Raw genomic sequence first — 19,460 nt, forward strand, 5'->3', positions numbered from 1 at the left:
AAAGGGGTGCACAAGAGCCCCAGATTGGTCTGTTCACTGAATCTATGCAAATGAAGCTCCATTATATGTTACAAGTACCCAGCACCTTTTGATTTCTGGCTGCTATTCAACTGAATTGTATTCAGAGAAGACCCATTTATTTTAATGGGACTACTCAAGAGTATGACTAACATTGGTTAGCAGCCTCTCATTCCAAAGCTGAGCACGAGAGTGTCAGAACTGTTATCGTGGCGCCTGGGCTCTGCAGTTTGGTCCATGATGGAAATCAGAGACACAGCCTCAGGTGCCTCTGCAGACTTAAGACAGTACTCCATTGTTTGTATTTAAATATGCAAACTTTTCTCTTGTAGAGGTTTCGATTTTACCAGAGACAGATATTTTGCAACAAGGATCCTCCACCCCACATTGTTTCTGTGGAAGGGCAAGGAAGTCACTTTGGCCTTGGAGGCTGGTAGCTCCCAGCCTTGCTGTTTGTCAACGCGTGGCCATACAGAGCAAGCTTCACAACTGTAGCAGAGATAGGCAGAGAATCTATATATCTTATAGATACACATTATGGGTCCAGCATCGCCACACAAACCTTGAGCCGATTCCCTGTTCCCCAAACTGAGCTGTCAGCAGTAACCCAGAAACAGCTGCTTCAAATGCTCTTCGGTGCCAGCTCTGCGTTTAGTTCGCCACTTATAATATTAGCTCTAAGATCAACCTCCGTCCCATTCCAGGCAGCTACATAGCTTCACGCATCTCATTTTAGAATAGTCTTTATTGGATTCAGGGGCAGGGATTCTTTTGTGTACACTGGAATGTGTTATAGGCCCTAGCTCTTTATGTTACAGGGTTACAAAATCTTATTTAAATATCACTCTTCCCCCCCCCACCCTCCTCAATGTAATTTAAGAAAGAAAGAAAAAAGCCTCCTTTGGTGGAACTAAACTTGACTCCATTTTAAAAATCAGACAAGACAACTCTTGAACAAAGCTGGATCAGTAAGATTCGTAGCTACTCCTACAGTACAGGCCTAGACCACCCACCCCCGGGACATTTTGGAAAGGGGCCACATCAGCAATGAGGCAGCGTGGGAGAAGCTGGTGACTTCTCTTAACAGGTGGGCACAAACTGGCACATGCCCAAAGCCACTTGGGAAGTCAGTGACTGCCACCGCCTCCGCCTGCCCCAATCAATGGGCAGTTTAAGGGATTCCCAAGCAAAAAGGGCCAGAGACAGTTGCTGCTTCTTCCTCCTTTGGACAGGCAGCAGCTTCGAGAGAGTGAAGTGTCTTCAGTGAACAGTCCAGGAAATGGACAGAGTCAGGAGCAGTGGGGCCAAAGGTTCCCTCACCCAGCACCTGGTGCAGGGAAAAGGGGTGCCAGGGGCTGGCCTCTGCTTCCTGCCAGGTTAGAGGTTGCTGGATGTCCAGGCTGGTCTCCCTTGACCAATGCTGGGATTAAGAGCCACTCACCTCCCATCAGAGTAAGGAACTGGTAATGAAAAGGGATGCCTTGGGGACAGGGAAGGGGGAAGTTGCTGTGAATTAAAGCACAGGAGGAGGAGGAGGAGGAGGAGGAGTGTGCCTAAGGAGTAGGGAGGCTGGCTGAACCAGAGAAGCAAGCAGCCTCTCCCTGCCTGACTGGCTGTGACCTTGGAAATGTTGGGTGGGTGAGCAAACATGTCAGTGTCCCCTGACACAGAAAGCGTTGCATCCCTCTCCCAAGAGACGACAGCCTCAAAGTCTTGCTTGCTGCTTCCCTGCAGCAACAGTTACAGGATCTCATACTTGTCCACGAGGAAGGTGGTCTCTGTGGAGAATCTCACAGGACTGTTCCCATCTACCTGGGTCACTTTGGTAACCTGCAGAGAGGAAGCCATACGGTCAGTCAAGATGAAATAGCCTGCTACTTTGGTCTTGGATCAAATTGCTCTTGTAGTACAGTGCTTTAGTTATCTCTCGCTTGGACTGCTGTAATGCGCTCTAAGTGGGGCTACCTTTGAAGGTGACCCGGAAACTACAACTAATCCAGAATGCGGCAGCTAGACTGGTGACTGGGAGCGGCCGCTGAGACCACATAACACCGGTCTTGAAAGACCTACATTGGCTCCCAGCACGTTTCCGAGCACAGTTCAAAGTGTTGGTGTTGACCTTTAAAGCCCTAAACGGCCTCGGTCCAGTATACCTAAAGGAGCGTCTCCACCCCCATCGTTCTGCCCAGACACTGAGGTCCAGCGCCGAGGGCCTTCTGGCGGTTCCCTCGCTACGAGAAGCCAAGTTACAGGGAACAGGCAGAGGGCCTTCTCGGTAGTGGCACCCACCCTGTGGAATGCCCTCCCACCAGAGGTCAAAGAGAATAACTATTACCAGACCTTTAGAAGGCATCTTAAGGCAGCCCTGTTTAGGGAAGCTTTTAATGTTTGATGGATTTCTGTATTTTAATATTTTGTTGGAAGCCGCCCAAAGTGGCTGGGGGAACCCGGCCAGATGGGTGGGGTATAAATAAATTATTATTATTATTATTATTATTATTATTATTATTATTATTATTATTATTATTATACCTTGGTTCTCAAACGCCTTGGTACTCAAACAACTTGGAACCCAAACACTGCAAACCTGGAAATAAGTGTTCTGGTTTGCAAACTTTTTTCAAAAGCCAAACGTGCTCCGTTTTGAGCGTTACGCTTCTGATTTGAATGCCACACTTCCGTTTTGGTATGCTGAGGGCTCTCTGTTTTTTGCTGTTTTTGTGGCTCCTTTTTTGTGACTGTGTGGAACCCAGTTCAGCTACTGATTGATTGTGTGACTGCAGTACATTGTTTATTGCTTTCATTTTATAGATCAAAGGTCTCATTAGATAGTAAAATTCATGTTAAATTCCTGTTTTAGGGGTTGTTTTTAAAAGTATGGAACAGATTAATCCATTTTGCATTACTTTCTATGGGAAAGCATGCCTTGGTTTTGGAATGCTTTGGTTTTGGAACGAACTTCTGGAACGGATTAAGTTTGAGAACCAAGGTACCACTATACATGCTGAGACCAAAACAACTCTCAAGGTATGCTGACCTGTGCCTCTCCCCCCCCCCCCCCAAAAGTGAAGGAGACACTTTGAGGAAACATCATTAACCTATGAAGGGACAAAGACAATCTACACCAATGCGTCCTTTACACAAGTCATGGTGCCAAATAGGACACACCTCAAGGGAAGCCACCCCCGTTGCATGCAGGCGACCTGTATTCGCTTCCAGTTAAAAAGCGTATGCACCCCCACCCATGTTCCTGCCCTAGACAGTGTTTGTGTGTATGTGCAGGTACAGGGGGAAGGGTGTGGCTTGCCAGCTGCTCTGGGTGCCTTAGCACACAACTGCCAGGCAGCCCCCTGCCCCCTTGGGAGCTATACCACTGCCAGGAGGATCCTTTCCCCATCTCTGCATTTTCAACATTGGAAAAGAAAGCCGATTGCTCATCGCTCTTGCCAGGTGGAGAGCAGAATTGTGGGCCGTCTGGAAAGCCAGGGCATTTTCCAAAATAGAAGCGGGCAGCGAACAGGGCCACAGCCTCCACTCAAGGCACTTCCCAGACTCACCTGGATGTTGCAGTAGTTCTTCTTGGAGACGAAAGAGACGTGCACAGGAAAGAAGTCATTTGGCTGCCCGTTGATGCTGAACTCCAGGCTGCCGCTCTTGTTTTTGGCATCGATCACAGGCAGGCACCACTCAAGGATGTTTCTCCGGCTGTCGTGGCGATACTCGCCATCAATCTCCCCAATCACAGGAGCACCCACGTTGGACCTACAGAAGCAGCAACGAGTGACCACTCAACTACCTTGCATCAAGGCTGACCTTGCAGCTGGTGGGTGAATTGGGGATCAGAAGGTACAATGGCTACTCACGGCAAAGGGATGGCGATCACTACGTCATTTAACTCCAGGTTCTCCTCTTGCAGCTCATACTCAATGTTGACATCACAGCCACTCCCGCTCTCTGATGGCCAGCAGTTAACTAAGACACAAAAAGCACCCCTGCTGGTCACATGACCTTCTGCCAGCAGCCATGGGCTCTCCTGAACAGGGACAGGAGGAATGTCTACTGAACCAAGGGAGCTGTGCCTGGTTCTAGGCTCATGGGAGTGTTACGTCCATCTGCCCCTCCCCAATCCCCAACCAGATGTGCTCACACTTACTTGTCAGTGGAATGAATGACTCCTCTGTGGTCTGCAGCCGCCACTTCAGGACTCCCACGTCACTATTTATAGGGAAAGACTTCTCTGGGTTCTTCAGGCCAATCAAGGACTCTGTCGTAAAAAGCTTCTTGTCAACATTGGGGTGAGTCTGAAAAGAAAAAAAAACTGGTAAGATTCATCTGTAGATCCAAAAATTAATCGTCCCATGCTCCAAATTCTGGAAGACTTTCACTAGATTAGCACACCAGCCTGGGAAAAGCAAGCCAGTCAGAAGAGAAGTTGAGCTGGTTCTCAGGCCACAAGTTTTTTCCATAGACAGCTACCCAGGCAGGGCTGCAGAGGAATATTGCTCTCTCACCCTGCCACTCAAATCTAGAAAGCATTGCCCATGCACAGCATAGACAGGCTAGGAAGGTCCTTAAGCACAGGCAAGAATGGTGAATAATTTGTAGCCAAAGCCTCCCATAAGAACATACAATTTTTTTTTGTATTGTCACCATTATTTGCCTCAGTTCCTCAGACTCCCATCCTGTGAAACTTAGTTCAGGCACAGATATTTGCCCAATATCTTCCACTGTGAAGATTGGTACATCGAATTTATTCAGCTTCTTTGCTAACTCCCTTCTCTTCAGCACACATTTGACTGTCAACCAAAGGTTTAGCCACCTCCGTAGCCAGTCTCTAATGCTAACATTCCAAACCTAATGCTCTTTAGCTCCTACTGGCTTTATACCCGCAATCAAATTCTTCCCTCAAAGACAGGTCTTGGAGGACTGGTAACATCAGAATGAAGTAGATACGGATGCCCTCCACCCCACCCATGGGGCTCAATTAATCCCCACAACTTGTGTCAGCTGCAGCATGTTGCAGACAGCACCTTTCCACCCGCATGGCCGGCAGTAGGAGCAGCAAGGCCAGTGGGCCAGCCATACCTGGAGCTGCACCCCCTTCTTGTCCTCATTCTCGACGTGAATGCGAATCCGGGAAAACTTTTCATCCAGGATCCGCAGCATGATCATGCCGTGGAGCTCCATGTTCTGCAGCCCTCCATCCCGGCCGCAGGTGAGTGAGATCTTCTCCTCTATTTTCATGTGCACACTAGAGAAGAGAAAGCCTGAATCACCCCCCATTCATTGCTCTGCACTGATTTTATTTTTTGCAAAAGTAGGCAGGTCTAAGGACGTTCCGCTCCCACTGAAATGGCCCTCCTTACAAGAGTGAATCTCCCTCTAATCCCTGTGGCTCAGGGTAGTGACTATATCAACTCCCCCTCCCCCACATCATGTTATGTACAGGACTTATACCTCAAAGAGGTATCTCTCACTCCTCATTGGGACACACTCTGGGCACCTGCCCAAAATGCTGTCAACTCCCAAGAAAGCCATGCCCCAAAAGGAAGGTTAAGGTTGATGATACCAGAAGGTCTAGGAAACTACTCTGAATCCCAGCCAGTTTCAATGGCCTCTCCCACTGCAGAGCACAAAAACTTACCTCTCCATGTTGATGGGGGGAGCTAGAACAGTGGCTGCTTCTGAGGATCGCTTGCCAACTGAAGTGACAATGTTTTCTCCTTCAGAATTTAGCTTGTCCACAAAATTGTCCACTTCCTTCCCTTTTGCGCCAAGCTTGAGTGCCTTGTTTGAACCAGATGGCCTAACAAACAAAAAGCAGTGCAGAGGTTTTTGAGACATCCTTTCTCCATAGAAAGAACCCAGAGAGGGCCTGAGATTTATAGTGACAGTGCTGCTACAGCCTTCCCCTTATCCTCATGCTCTAAAGTTGCCCTCTCAGGAAGGAAACACACACAGATTGTATGTAGAGTATGGGTGTTGCCTCTGAATGCCTGCCAGAGAGCAAACATGTCATTCAGCTACTTGGGAGACACTGAAGCAGCTCCCCACAAGAACAGTCAAAGAAACCTAGAGGATCCAGATTGGAGCACCATCGACCGTCTCAAAAGACCCAGAACTCTCCCACTTCTGAAGGTGGCCACTCATGGCAACAAGAGGTCCGCAAGCCCTCACCTGCTTCTTGCCCAACCTTTATACCTGGTAGGTGCTGGAGTCACTTTTGGTCGCTCCGTCTCAATGATGGTTTCAGTGATCATGGCAGCTGTGCTGCCTCCTGACATGGCAGAACTTCCAAAACCACCAAACCCTGGAGCTTTGGTGCCCCGGCGCTCAGCATCCCTTCGGGCCTGCTGCAGTTCCTTGGCTTTCCGACGCATCTCTGCCTTGGCTTCCCGCTCCTGAGTCTACATATACAAATGAGAAGAAGAGGACAAGAAAGGAATTGATGGCCTGGACAAAATGCCCCAGAGTCCTGGGCCTGGAGCATAGGAGGCCACAGAAAGCTTTTGGCCTACCTCACGAACAGCTCTGAAGACTTTCTCCTCATGAGAGTCCATCTCAGTAAAAGTGCGGATCTGGGCCAGGTTGACGTTTTCCCGGTAGCCAAGGGCAACAATCTCATCGAAGGCAAATATCAGATCAAAGCAGTGCTCAGAGATCTCATTCTCCTCCAGGGCTCGACAGTATTCTGGGATCTGGAGGGAGTCAGGGAAAATGGTATTCTAATGAGGCAAAGCAACCGTGGCCAAAACCCACTCCACACATCTTCATAGACTTGCAAAGTCCCCAAAGCCTCTATACCTGTAGCTGAACCTCATTGGTCCAGGAGCCTGTTTCAAGGGCAAACATTCTCCCAACTAGCTCCCCACACTTATCCTAATGTGATCAGGTGGATCAGCTCCTCACTTTCCAATTCCAGTATCAAATAATTAAACACAGCAATGCAACCCAAGGAAAAAGCAGGCTCCATAAGACAGCTGCTCCATGTGCAAACCCTCCCTCCCCCTGGGCATTTTGCATGCCAGGCAGCTTGGAGCAAGATCCTCACCACTCTAGAGAAAAGCCGGAGAGTTTCAAGGTCCTCCAGGATGTTGCTGTTTTTTGTGGTGATCAGGACCATGTAGAGTTTCTCCATGGGCTGGTAGACGTAGCGGACACTCTCTGTCTCCACAAATGTGTGCTGCTTCCCTGTGTTCATGAGCTTGGGGAAGGCTGCCAGCAGCCCCTCAATGCGGGTCCGTGTCATCTCTACAAACTGGCGTGAGACGATCGCCTTTCCGGCTTTCGTACAGACGGCAGCTGCCAAGAGCACCTGTGGGGACAAGAGCTTTTGTCAGCCTCATAACTACATAGAAAAAATAAGAGCTTTTCAGTTGAATCAGTGGTCAGCCAGAAACCTATGTGAAGCCTAGATCAGGGCCTTGTGATTAGGGCTGGGCGGTATATCAATATATCATCCAAAACCGGTTTGAAGTCCACATCGTGATGTCGTTTTCATAATTTTTGACCTGGCAATATATCGTGAATCATGGTGGGTGTGTGTGTACTTTGCAAAAATCACAATGCGGGAAAAACTGTGAAGTCAGCCAAAGCTACTCTTGATTCCTGCAGTCCCAGCTCTTGCCGGCAAAAATCATGATGCGGGAAAAACTGTGAAGACAGCCAATGCCACTACATAGCAGTCCCATCCTTATTTCAGACATGATATATCGGTATATCACGATGTTTAGCTGGTGATATGCCCTACTGACAACTGGTAAGCAGAGGTGGAGGTAATACACAGGAGCTGTGCCTAATAGCCATCATTAGCATTAGCATTCCTTTCCTGCCTTACAAGCAAGGGGCAAAGGTTTGCACAAAGCCTGTCATCTTCTTCCTATAACCCAAGGAGGCCTCTGCCTGAACTTTGGTGCTGAAGAGCCATGTTTAATTCACTGCCACGAGGTAGCCTTGGTCAGGCCAATGTCACTCAATCTAACCAACCTCAGAAAGCTGTTGTGTGAAGAGAAAGCTGTTGTGTTATAATTCATTGTGCTGAATTATAACATCTGAAAGGTCAAAGGTTCGTATTAAGGAGATCCAAATCAGCTGGCCCGTGGGAACCATGGCATAAAGTTAAAAAATCTGAAATGGCCAACAATTTGGGATTCATGCCCAAATAATTCACAATTAAAAATATATATGTAAATTTAGCAGGCAATATCCGTATGCTTGACTTAAATGGAGAGATTTTTTATATTATCCAATGCAAAATGCACTGTAAAGCTGACAGAAGCCAAATTTCAACTTGCCCCAACCTTTTGCTCTAAACTAGTTTTGCAACATGATTTGCACAAAAAAGAAACCTGCTGCTTCATCCTTTGCCACGCTGACGGCTTGAACAAATACTCCGCAACTCCTGGCGTTTGACACAGGCTTTTGCAAACCGTGCAACATTTTGACACCAGCAAACTCACTGGTGGCTGTTTTTACCCTCCTCCCTCTCCCCGTCCAGTTTCCCTACCAGAGGAAAACCTGGTGGTTTTTTTGTAGAGCAAGTGAAAAGTGCAGTTGCAAGATTTCTGTGCCTACCAGTTGCAGGGCCCCTTTCTCAGTCCCAGCTTGGAAGTAGTATCATCGCGACAGCCTCAAGGCTGCCTCTTGTGACACGTTACCTTCCGCCGGCAGCCACGGGCTCACGGAGGGAGGCGTTTGGGTGGCGCAGGCGGAGGCCCTTGAAAACCAAGCAGGCTCCGGAGGGGCTTCCACAGGCCCTCTTCCACCTTCGGCCTCGGAAAGACGCCCCCCTCGCCCCTGGAAGCAGCGCTTCGCCCGCGGTGTCTCGGGAGGAGGCCAGGTAGCCAGCAACGGGCGACCGAGGAGCACCCACGGCCGACTGCCCGCTGCTCACAAGGGTGGCCGGAGAAGGAGGAGGAGCCCCATGGAGGCCAACGGGATCGAGCAGGCCCCGCCGACACCCCCCTCCTCCCCCAGTGGCAGCCGCTGACCGCGGAGGGCAGCGGGAGGCCTCGGCCGGGTACTCACCATGGCGAATGTGACGGCGAAGATGACAGCAGCAGCGGCGTCAGCGTCTCCGTTTCCTCCTCTCCCCTCCGGGACCGAGCGCCTCTCCGCTCCTTCTGCCTGCCACACAAGATGGCGGCCCCGAGCCACGTCTCCCAGGCGGAAGCGGCGGCGTCACGCACGCAGAGGGCACGCCGCTACGCCCCAATGGGTGTCCGCCAGGCCCCGCCCACCCGCCGGTGGCAGCGCCGCCGCCGCCCTCCCTGCCGGTAGGGGCCGCTGCATCCCCATGCTCGCTCCTTGACCACTCTAGCGGGAGACGAGTTCTCGCGAGGACTGCTAGGGCCTCGTCTCCCGTTTCCCTGGAGACGGGGCCGCCTAGGCCTCCCTCGCTCGCGGGGAAGACTTGGTCCTACTTGGCGATATGGCGGGTGCGCCGCCGCCTCCCGCAGTGCCGCCTGAGGCCGGCCTACAGGTGAGGGAGGGCGAGCCTTTCGCAGGCTGGGTGGGTGGGTGCTCAAGGGGATCCGGCTCACGTCCCGTTTCTCTCCCCACCTCGTAGACACGGATCGTGGAGAACCAGCCTTACGATGAGAGCCTGGACGTCAACGAGACAGAGGACGTGGCCAGCATCTACGCGCCCAGTCCTCCGCAGCCAGGTATGGGGGGCTGGGACAACGGGGACAGCGCACACGGTCTGGGGGACGTCCCTCCGCTTCTGACTCGGCTCTTCTCTCCCGTCACCGTCTCAGGCCCTCGCCGCGTGCGCTCCCAGCACAAGAGCCTGGCCGAAAACAGCAGCGAGGACGACGACGAGGAGATACTCAAGGTACTCACCGAACAGCAGCCTCCTTCACCCCCCCCCCGCCGTCCTGTTTCCTGCCAGTGGGCTGGGGTCGTGGTGGTGATGGGTCCGCTTGAGGGCCGAGTTGGCTCCCACTCCTTTGCTTTCTCCCTCACTCCCAGGAGAAGAAGGCCTCCCAGCTGGCCTCCCAGCCTCGTTTCAGTGGGAACGAGGTAGAAGATGAGGACGACGACTCTTCAGAGACGGACTCTGACGATGACGACGACGACGAAGAGCACGGCGCTCCTCTGGAGGGGTATTTGCAGGGTGGGTGGGTGGGTGCCGGGAGCCATGTGGGGTGGAGGAAGTTGGCTAGGAAGGGCATGTGCTTGGCTGCCAACATATTTGCTACTTGGTAGTAAGCTTACATGCAATCGTACCCTTGTTTCCAATTGGCATGGTGTGTGCCAGCCTTGAAGACTAGACTGCCCAGGAAGAATGCTTTCCTAAGTTGATTGATTTTGGTGGGGCAAGGGATGCCTAACTCCACCAAGGATCCAGTGAGCAAAAACAAGTCCTGGAGCCTTCCTTGGCCTTCAGCCTCTTGCACCCACCCATTCCCTGCATAGGCCAGTTGGAAAGTTGAGAAGGTTCCTGTGTGATAGCAAAGACAGCTCTTTCAAGCATTAAAGTCACACCTAAGTGAGGTTTCGCTGGATTCCAAAGGTCCCCATATACTGTCATTTGGGTAGGATAGCAGTCCATAATATTGGGTTGGGGAACCTCTGGACCTCCAGATGATGCTGAACTCCAACTCCCATTATACCTGACCATTAACCACACTGGCAGCTGGGGCTGATTGGAGTTGGAGTCCAGCATCCTCTGAAAGGTCACCGATTGCCCACCCGTGCTAGCTGCCAGGTAGAAGATGGTTGAATGTCCAAGCAGATCACGTGTCCCAGGAATATACCGTAGTGGCTTAGCTAGACCAGTCAGTCTGTTTGCTGTTTTTGGCAGCCCCCACCCCTACTGAACTGTGTTCTACATTAAATGTGTATCTGTATGCAACTTACAGGTTTTTAAAAATGGAGTGTGAGAATAATGCAGTTGCTGAGATTGCAGCAGGTGTGGAAGAATGTAAACCTTCCCTGATGCGGTCTTATGGAAGGTGCTATTTGCTTCAGGAGGAAATATCTTTGGCCCATAGGGGTGGCAGTCTTGTTTAAGGGTGGTGGGGTGGATGGGGGAGAGTGAGACTGCAAGCTGGCTTTTCTTTGTCTCTCCTTGGAGTCAGACTCTCCCTCACCCTGCCTTTGAACACATCCTGTTTCCATTGCCTCCTGCCCAGCTTCACCACTGACTCTTTCCCTAGGGCATACAACTCAGCAGATTATGACTACCTGCCAGTCTCCCTGGAGATCAAGGAGCTTTTCCAGTACATCCGGAGGTGAGTAGTAATGTGGATCTTGGCCGCATTGTGGGCAGGCATGTCTCTTTTCAGGCTTCCGCTCACGGTGTCTGCTCCTCAGGTATTCTTCACAAATGATTGACCTGGAGCACAAGCTGAAACCTTTCATTCCAGACTTCATTCCAGCTGTTGGGGACATTGATGCCTTCTTAAAGGTATTGCATTCATTTTGACACTCCTTTACATGCAGCACTGGCTGAGAACTGCCACGCAGGACTCTTTCCCTGCGATGTGCAACAGGACAGCACTGTCAGTGCTTTGCCTCCATACCCACAGTCAACACTGCTGAAAGGTTAGCTGCTTTGCAGAATCCTTGTAGATAAGTGGGAAGAATTTATGTTGCCCTCAAGTGATGCTTATGGCTTTCCCACTGAAGCATCTGCTTGGCCACTGAGAGGACAAAATGATGAACTAGAGGGGCCTTTGGTGTGACAGGGCAGCAAAGATTTCTTTCAGATCCTTGGCTTTCTCAGCAGGCAGGGCCACATTTTGTTTGTTAGTGGTGATTGACCATTCCCAGCAGAAACTCTCTTGACTGGTCTTGTACCTGGGTGTGTACATGAAGAATGGAAACTCTCACCTGCAAAGGGCACCCCGGCTTGTTTCTTATAGGTTCCACGCCCTGATGGGAAGCCAGATAACCTTGGATTGTTGGTGCTGGATGAGCCATCGACCAAGCAGTCCGACCCCACTGTTCTCTCCCTCTGGTTAACGGAAAACTCTAAGCAGCACAATGTGGCCGTAAGTGGGAGAGAGGGGGGGGGGTGAAGTGACTCCTCTTGGATGCAAGGCAGCCCTTGGCTCTGATGAGGAGGCACATTGGAGCATGTTCTGGTCTCTGTTTCTAGCAGCAGATTAAAGTGAAGAGCCTGGAGAATGCTGATAAGAATCCCAAAGCCATTGAGAGCTGGATTGAGAGCATCAGTGAGCTGCATCGCTGCAAGCCCCCAGCTACAGTCCACTATGCTAGGTGGGCCTCTTGGAGGGAGGGATGAGTACAAGGGTAAGGGCAAGGCCTGCCAGTACTCAGCCCCACCTTTGCTCCGTGCTGGGGGTGGGGGAAGAAAGCCACTCTGCAGATGCACCCTCTGTGTGGAGGAACCATGGCCATTTCAAGCTGCTGCCTTGGTATTTCTTCCTTGTAGGCCCATGCCTGATATAGACACGCTGATGCAGGAGTGGTCCCCTGAGTTTGAAGAGCTGCTGGGAAAGGTAGTATCTGCCAATTGCCCCCCTCTTCAACTTCTAGTTTTGGCCTGGCCTAAGAGAGGGGTCTTGTCAGCAGGAGGGAGAAGCTTGTGGGCCTCGAGAGATTAATGCAGAGAAAGAGAGTACTGACCTGACCCTTCCCTCTCTGCTTTTCAGGTGAGCCTTCCCACTGCAGATATTAACTGCAGCCTGGCAGAATACACAGACATGATATGTGGTGAGTGCCCTTTTGCTGATGTGGTGCTCACCTATGCCAAGCCTTTTAGGGGTAGAGATCTGCTCCAGTCAGTGTCGGAATTGGCCTCTTCTCAAAATGCCCCTCAGTTATACACCACCCAGCAAAAGTCTCCTTGCTTGTTGGAATCAAACTAAATAGCTGTTATTTTTTCTCTTCAGCTATTCTGGACATTCCTGTCTACAAGGGCCATATCCAGTCCCTGCACACCCTTTTCTCCCTCTACTCTGAATTCAAAAATTCACAGGTAGGAAACATAAGGATCTGAAGAGCAGCAGCTCTGGTCTGGTGCCCATGTTCATGTGGAGGCACTGCTGAATAGATTGCTCCCCAAGTCTTTCCCCCTTGGCCAGCCTCACCTGGAGCGGCCTTGCCCTAGAGCAACCTAAAATGATGGTGTTCTCCCTGCCCCCTTCTCTATCCTGCAGCATTTTAAGGCTCTGGCTGAGGGCAAGAAGGTTGCAAGCCCTCCCTCCAACCCCCCCTCACAGGCTGGCGAAACAGACATCCTGAGCTTTACCTGAGACGCCTGCCTTCCCGCCCCAGGTGGGACCTGTTCCAGAAAAGTGCCAGCCTGTGATGCTGCAGCGCCTGAGGCCTTCTTGTTTGGGCAACTGCTATTCAGGCTTCCAGTGGACCTAATGGAGCACAGTCAGCATCTGGCTCAAAGACCCCTGGCCACTCAGAAACCCACCAGTATCTCATCTACCTTTCTTTGTACAGCTTCTGTGAGAATTTGCCTTATTAAAAGTTTTGCTCATAGTGCTACTTTGTCCTTGAAGGAGATTCACAGCTGTGGAGGGTAGGCTGGGGCTGCAGTCTGAGTTGTGGATGGACTCAGAACAATTTCAGCGTACTGTGGCTATTTGGGGTTCTTAGACTCTACTTATGTGCAGGACAAGCTCCAGATTTATTCCCCTGTTGTATTGTTCAGGGGCTGCCCATATAAAGAGTTCGGAATCCAAATGCAAAAAGTCTTGAATGAGCAAGGAGCCTTTTCCTCCCTTAAACTGTCATTTACCACCTCAGACACTGGCCAGCTCAGCCCACTGAGCGCTGCCAAATCTGTTAGTGGTGAGCAGACACAATGTTTATTTCCTTCTGAGCCCTGGCTCTTGCCTGGGCTTAGGCTTTTGTTCCCTCCATTGGCTTTCTCTTTCTGAAGGAGAAGGACAGGCATGGCACTTTGATCACAGCCATTTATTTGTAAAGTGCAGAAGCTACAAAGCAGCATGCTTTAGCTCAGTTGGCAGCAGCAGCAGCAGCAGTGCCGGGGCTTGCCAGTCTCCTAGTAGCCTGGCTGGCCCCCTTCATGCCAAGGAAGAGCCATCACATGCAGATTGAGCCATCCCTGAGGTTGGGAAGAGGAAGGAGGAGTGGGCCAACCAATGGCTCTTGTGGGAGGGACGTTCTTCAGGGGAACACGAGTCACTTGGTGGGTCTAGAGATGTACTGCAGCTTGGGGTGGGGTGGGGTGTGGGCAGCCCTTGGCAGCTGCAGGTCTTCCTTGGACCACAGTCAATATCCTTTCAGGCACTGGGGCCTCACACATGGGATCTTGCTCTAGAGGTGCAATACCCCATCCCTGCAGTTCAAGCTGCCTTGGAAGTCCGCCTCCTCAGGACTTCCGCTGCTGCTCTTTGTGCCTGCTGGCGGGTGCAGCAACAGCCCTCACAGCCAGATCTCGTCACTGCTCATGCTGGAAGCTCTGTAGATGTATCCAACCATAGGATATCGGCCAAAACCTGCAGGGCCAGAGAAACTGAATTGGGCTACTGACAGATATGCAACCCCAGCATGTATTGTTTCAGAGGCCAGATTTCAGCTTCTTTTGTCTTTTTGTTAAGAAAGAGCTGAGTATGTATATCTGAATGGGTGTAGGCAGTGTCTTGTAAGCCAGAGTGTGTGGAGAGCCAAACAGCATTTGCAGGACTCAAAACTGGTGGTTCAGGGCCCTCCCTATGAGCATAATCCAGCCAAAAAGGTCGCCCTGTCCAACAGGGGAGGAAGGCTACAGCTGTCATTGTTTGGCCCAAACCCTGGTCTATGGAGGTATATGCGGCTTCTGAACTCCAAAGTTCCATCGAGCTATTCCAAGTAATTGCCACTGATAAGACTTCAGAAACTTGCCATCTTTTTAAAGCAGTTGATCCCACAGTGCAAGTCTAAATTGATGTGGTATGGAGAACCCTTGATTTATGTCACATGAATTTTGGGCCTTAAAAGTCTTCTTTGCCACCAGAGTGGTTCCCAAGTGTTAAAAATGAAAGACTCGAGTCTTTCCGATGTTAGAAGTGTTAACACAGGACTATAAAACATCAAGAATCAGAAAAGCTGTAAGAGCTATTCATACTGGTTAGGGATTACCAGCAATGGTTATTTTGTGTTTGCTTATAAAACCTGAGACTCACTTGCAGACTTCACAACTCATAGGTAGGGAAACATTTTAAATTGATAATTCATTATGTGTTGTATGAAAATTGCCGTTACCTCTATCCTGAAGCTCCCACTAATCAGATTCATTGGCTATTGTGTTATGAATAACCCCACCACTTTTGTCATAACAGGCATACTTGTGTACACCTCGTATGAACCCCCACCATCTTCTTGACTAAAAAGCCCCTGACTTTGTACTTTTTTGTCATAAGAGAGCTACTCCATCCCTCAATAACCTTCTGAACATTTTCCAGCTCCTCAATTACCTTCTCTGAGATGAAGTGTGCAGAAATGGATGCTCTATTTTTATGTATTTATGGATTTGTATATAGGGATGCTATAATGCTGGCTGTTTTGATTTCAATTCCTTTCCTAATAACCTTTCAGGGAATTTGCCATTTTCATTTTCTAGTCACCATGCAGTAAAGATCTCTTTCCTAGTTAAGTCAAAACATAATTTTTAAAATGGTCGTCTCTTTTGTCTGACCCAGCTCTTCAGATACCTCCCCAGATGAAAGCAGCTCTGGGGTGGGTAAGGCATCTGCCCAATATCTGGTGCAGCTTCCCTTAGCTCAAACGTGCCTCATTAAAACAAAACTGGCTTTCAGTAAAGAGGGCAAACTGAACCCCTAGCTGTAGAGAGCAGCCACCTCCCAGCCCTCGCCTCTTACCTCTTTCTACAAGGGTGAAGTTGTTCTCTGGCTCAGAGTGGGCCTCTTCCTCCTGTTCCATTGCAGCTCCTTCCATCCTGACCTTGGCTGTAGAGGAAAGTGGTGTGGGGCTGGGGGCTTTCAATGCTTCCCCCCTCAAATACCTCCCAGCCCCAGGGTGAGACCTTCAGGCCCCTTTTCACCCTACCTTTGGTCTCGGAGGTGAGGTCATTGAGCTGTAGGTTGGAAGGGAGGGACATATTTGCCCGGGGAAGCCGTGCTGGCCTTGGTCTCAGATTGTTGGAGTCACTGTGGTGAGAGCAGAAGAACCCATTGGACTAGGCTTCATCTCTTTCCCCAAGTCAACTCAGGGCAGATCTGAGACCACATTCTTTCAGATTCTCCGCCCTGCTCCTGGTTCTCTGGGCTGTTCCAGTGAAGGCTGGCTGGCACCCTTCCAACCCGGTTCCTTTGCTGCCAGGGCTAAACTGGCTAGTGCCTAGGGCCGCTCTCTGACTGCCAGGGTCCCAGTGTGGTGTCCATGCAGACAACGACGGCAGGGGAAGGCAGGGAGCAAGCAAAGCGTTTTTACCCCAAACTCAATCCCGCTAGAAGAGGAGCCTGTGGCTGGGAAGGTTACCTCTGAGGCAGCGGCGCTGGTGGGGCAAGTCCTGCAGAGTGAAGAAAGAGAATTGGGGAGGGCCAGTCCTGGCAGGGAGGGGCAGAATCCTGCTGGGCTTCCCCTGCACCTACCTGCCGCCTTCTTGCCCTGCCGGTAGATGGCACAGCTGATGAGACCACCAAGGCCTAGGACAGTCGCCAGGGCCGCCACACAACCCACCACAAGCACCAGAAGGGAGAGCTCAATGCGGGTGTCCAGGAAACCTGAGGAGACCAGAATTGCCTGTCAGGGCTCTTGGAGGGTCTGCCACCTTCCAGCTCTGCACCCTGCCTGGTATGGGGTGAAGGGAGAGCCTCTCCCCCAGACCAGTAATTGGACAGGCTGTGTGCCATGCAGGGCACTTGCCCCAAGGAGTCACTGCAATGGGGGCTGACCCCAAGCAGAAAACGGGAGGACTTGTTACTTACTTATTGGGCCCGTCATGCAACCAGGACCCCCAACCGACGGGGACATCCCAACCCCTACCGGGCAGCGGAATAGAGGAGTTGATGATGGCCACATCATTGGAGGCGCTGAAGGAGAAGTTCTGGGCCCGGCTGCTGAGCTGCACTTGCACGGTGTGGTTGGTGAGCCAGGGGTAGGTTTTGGTGTCCACAATGAGGAAGTTGGAGGTGTTCACCATCACCTGCCCATCCTGGTCCACCCAAGTGATGTTGGCAGGGGGATTGGCTTGGACCAACACAAAGAGCACCAGGAGGAGTCCTGGCTCCCTTGCCTCTTCATAGTGGGCATCCATCTTCACGATTTCTGGTTTAACTGTTTTTGGGAGACACAAAACCAGACAGTGTACCCCTAGGCTGCGGGGTGGGTCTAGGGGACAGAAGGGTAAGGCGGAGGTGATACCTCGCCAGATTCATGGGAGCTAGGAAGCCCTGGTTGCAGGGGAAGGAGGTGCTGAGCTTGGAAGTGGCTGGGCATTGCCACCCGCCAACCATAGCTGCCAAGTTATCCCTTTTTTAAAGGGATTTTCCCTTATGCTGAATAGGCTTCCTCGCGAGAAAAGGGAAAACTTGGCAGCTATGCCGCCAACCGCTCACCCACCCACCGGCCCCGGGAGTCCCGCTCACACTGCACGTTGAGGAGCACCGAGGCGTTGGAGACGTGGCCTGTGGCCGGATCGGTGGCGGAGCAGTTGAGCTGGCGATCCAGGCGCCGCGCTGTCACCACGAAGGTGCTGCTGCTGCTCTCCTCGAAGGCGACACCGTTGCCACTGCCACTGCCGCCGTCGCCTGTGGCCAGGAACCTACCGGAACCGCTGGACTCCTGCCGCTCGCCGTTGAGGTACCAGGCCAGGCTGGGCGCCGCGGAAAGGCAGGTGAAGGCCCGGCTCTCAGCCTCCTGCAGGTTGCTGAATGACAGCGCCCGCCCGTCGATGGTGGTCTCGGGCTCGGCCAGGCCTGAGCAGAGCAGAACAGAGCACAACTTAGCCGGCTCGAGGGGGCGAGCAGCCATAGCCCGGGACCCCTCGGTGAAGCGCGCGCCCTTCTCACCTGGCGGGGGGAGCAGCAGCAGCAGCAGGGCGGACAGGGGGCTGCTGGGCGCCATACGCTTCCTTGGCCGCTGGCCGGGCAGCAGACAGGCGCTCCGAGGAGACGACCTTGATGGGCTCCAGCTGGCAGGACGCGGGGCCCGCTGTGTTCTGGCTCCCCACACTGCGGAGCCTGCACCGCGCAGACCGGTCCCGTCGAGGCTGCGGCTGCAATGATTGGCCAGCAAGAGCCGCCGCTCCGCCTCCTCCTTCACGTGGGCTCCTTGGCAATCCCGGTCTGGATCCTTCGCTCCGCGGTGTGTACGGGAGGCAGCGGCGGGAGCCTCTCACCTTCTTCTTGGCCGACGACCACGCTTCGCAGGCGGGCGGAGGAGATTTGCTTCGTAGCCAACCCTCGAGGGCAAAATGGTCTGTCGGCCGCGAGCTTTTCCAGAGAACGGGGAGGGGGAGGCGCCTCTGCTGGCTGTCCCCACCCACTCCACTGGCCCCGATCCACTGCATGACGAAGAGGTGTTCTGCCATAGCTGTCTGGCTCCTCCTTATTCCAAAGCAGTCTATCCCTGACATTCTTGCATTGCAGGAGGTTGGACTAGATGACCCTCGGGTGTCCCTTCCAACTCTACAATTCTTTGACTCCTGAACTCACCCCGCCAGGGAAAGCTTTTGCCTTCACTCCGTCTCCTTTTGAGTTACCACAGACATCAGGAAGGCCGCCTTTAAAACACTTGAAGTTTAAGACTGGTGATTCTAAGAAGTGATTGGGTTTATGAGTACTTTATTAGTGTATAAAGCAGAACTTGGACACATGAGTGTGTTCAGGGCAGGTCATCTTCCACCATCAGGACTCCTAGATCTTTTCTGGTTAGTTCAGACCCCCTGTGAAACTTGGATTTATTTATTTTTTAATCCATTGTGCATCACTTTATACTTATATAGAATTGCATTTGCCATTTTACTGCCCATTTACTCAGTTTGGAGAGATCCCTTTGTGCAGATCTTGTGGGTTGTGAGGCCACACCAAGTGGGTCACAGAGAAGCTGGATTCCAGCTTAGGCTGAACAGACAAAAAGGAGCATTGCTTGTGTGTCCGGACTAGGTAAAGTTCAGGATGAGACGCCCATTTTATCAATTTCTATAAGTGCTCTGATGTGGCAGGAGAAAGGCATGAGCCAATTTTTAATACGATACATATTTCTGGCCAGTCACATGCCTGTTCTTTTCTCTTGCCACATTGCAACACTGGTTTTCATTTAGTAGTAATGCTAAGGCAACACTATGTATATTGCTCTGTTAATTGCCATTTTATAATTAACAATGTGCACTATTAACAATATTACGTATAAATTAAAAGTGAAAGTGGGTCCCATGTTGCAGCTTGGGACTCAGAGGTTGGTCTTGGGTCTGGATCTGTTGAACAACACTGCTTTACAGCTCCTCCTACTCCCTTTCATATATATAGTAATGTTGTAACTTGTATTGGTTT

The 19,460-nt window shown here is 51.4% G+C and overlaps 3 protein-coding genes across 4 annotated transcripts; 1 reads left to right on the forward strand and 2 right to left on the reverse strand.

Annotated features, from left to right (window-relative positions):
* Positions 1 to 745: 745 nt before the first annotated feature.
* ARCN1 (archain 1) lies at positions 746 to 9,191 on the reverse strand. Its single transcript, XM_035139451.2, has 10 exons — positions 9,046 to 9,191; positions 7,070 to 7,333; positions 6,537 to 6,716; positions 6,220 to 6,425; positions 5,663 to 5,824; positions 5,104 to 5,269; positions 4,172 to 4,319; positions 3,882 to 3,990; positions 3,576 to 3,780; positions 746 to 1,848 (listed from the first exon to the last, which is right to left on the reverse strand). The coding sequence occupies exons 1-10, from the start codon at positions 9,046 to 9,048 to the stop codon at positions 1,759 to 1,761; spliced, it is 1,533 nt and encodes a 510-aa protein (XP_034995342.1). The 5' UTR covers positions 9,049 to 9,191; the 3' UTR covers positions 746 to 1,758.
* A 159-nt stretch (positions 9,192 to 9,350) lies between these two features.
* IFT46 (intraflagellar transport 46) lies at positions 9,351 to 13,485 on the forward strand. 2 transcript variants are annotated; one of them, XM_035139458.2, is made up of 12 exons: positions 9,351 to 9,499; positions 9,587 to 9,683; positions 9,777 to 9,853; positions 9,991 to 10,124; positions 11,181 to 11,255; positions 11,338 to 11,431; positions 11,889 to 12,017; positions 12,125 to 12,246; positions 12,422 to 12,488; positions 12,642 to 12,702; positions 12,882 to 12,967; positions 13,149 to 13,485. In XM_035139458.2, exons 1-12 carry the CDS (start codon positions 9,449 to 9,451, stop codon positions 13,242 to 13,244), a joined length of 1,089 nt encoding a protein of 362 aa, XP_034995349.1. In that variant the 5' UTR covers positions 9,351 to 9,448; the 3' UTR covers positions 13,245 to 13,485. The 2 variants fall into 2 exon arrangements, with proteins under 2 accessions (XP_034995349.1, XP_034995350.1); XM_035139459.2 differs by having other exon boundaries at positions 12,128 to 12,246.
* A 44-nt stretch (positions 13,486 to 13,529) lies between these two features.
* TMEM25 (transmembrane protein 25) lies at positions 13,530 to 18,166 on the reverse strand. Its single transcript, XM_035139453.2, has 7 exons — positions 17,979 to 18,166; positions 17,556 to 17,885; positions 16,954 to 17,244; positions 16,560 to 16,691; positions 16,447 to 16,477; positions 16,015 to 16,115; positions 13,530 to 15,914 (listed from the first exon to the last, which is right to left on the reverse strand). Exons 1-7 carry the CDS (start codon positions 18,031 to 18,033, stop codon positions 15,724 to 15,726), a joined length of 1,131 nt encoding a protein of 376 aa, XP_034995344.2. The 5' UTR covers positions 18,034 to 18,166; the 3' UTR covers positions 13,530 to 15,723.
* Between the last annotated feature and the right edge of the window lie 1,294 nt (positions 18,167 to 19,460).

Source organism: Zootoca vivipara, chromosome 15 (assembly GCF_963506605.1).
Source record: "Zootoca vivipara chromosome 15, rZooViv1.1, whole genome shotgun sequence".
In the NCBI taxonomy this organism is placed as follows: Eukaryota; Metazoa; Chordata; class Lepidosauria; order Squamata; family Lacertidae; genus Zootoca; species Zootoca vivipara.

What these genes read in the sequence shown, in the direction of transcription:
- ARCN1 (XM_035139451.2), bottom strand. An exon ending in TCCGGCTTTTCTCTAGAGTG is followed by an intron (nt 6,717 to 7,069) that starts GTGAGGATCTTG and finishes GACTCCCTCCAG; the next exon opens with ATCCCAGAATACTGTCGAGC. An exon ending in GTCATTCATTCCACTGACAA is followed by an intron (nt 3,991 to 4,171) that starts GTAAGTGTGAGC and finishes TTTGTGTCTTAG; the next exon opens with TTAACTGCTGGCCATCAGAG.
- IFT46 (XM_035139458.2), top strand. Translation starts at nt 9,449, where the DNA reads ATGGCGGGTGCGCCGCCGCCTCCCGCAGTGCCGCCTGAGGCCGGCCTA. An exon ending in CGCCTGAGGCCGGCCTACAG is followed by an intron (nt 9,500 to 9,586) that starts GTGAGGGAGGGC and finishes CCCACCTCGTAG; the next exon opens with ACACGGATCGTGGAGAACCA. An exon ending in GCCCAGTCCTCCGCAGCCAG is followed by an intron (nt 9,684 to 9,776) that starts GTATGGGGGGCT and finishes TCACCGTCTCAG; the next exon opens with GCCCTCGCCGCGTGCGCTCC.
- TMEM25 (XM_035139453.2), bottom strand. Translation starts at nt 18,033, where the DNA reads ATGGCGCCCAGCAGCCCCCTGTCCGCCCTGCTGCTGCTGCTGCTCCCC. An exon ending in GGTGCTCCTCAACGTGCAGT is followed by an intron (nt 17,245 to 17,555) that starts GTGAGCGGGACT and finishes TCCCAAAAACAG; the next exon opens with TTAAACCAGAAATCGTGAAG. An exon ending in CCAGCGCCGCTGCCTCAGAG is followed by an intron (nt 16,116 to 16,446) that starts GTAACCTTCCCA and finishes CTCTCACCACAG; the next exon opens with TGACTCCAACAATCTGAGAC.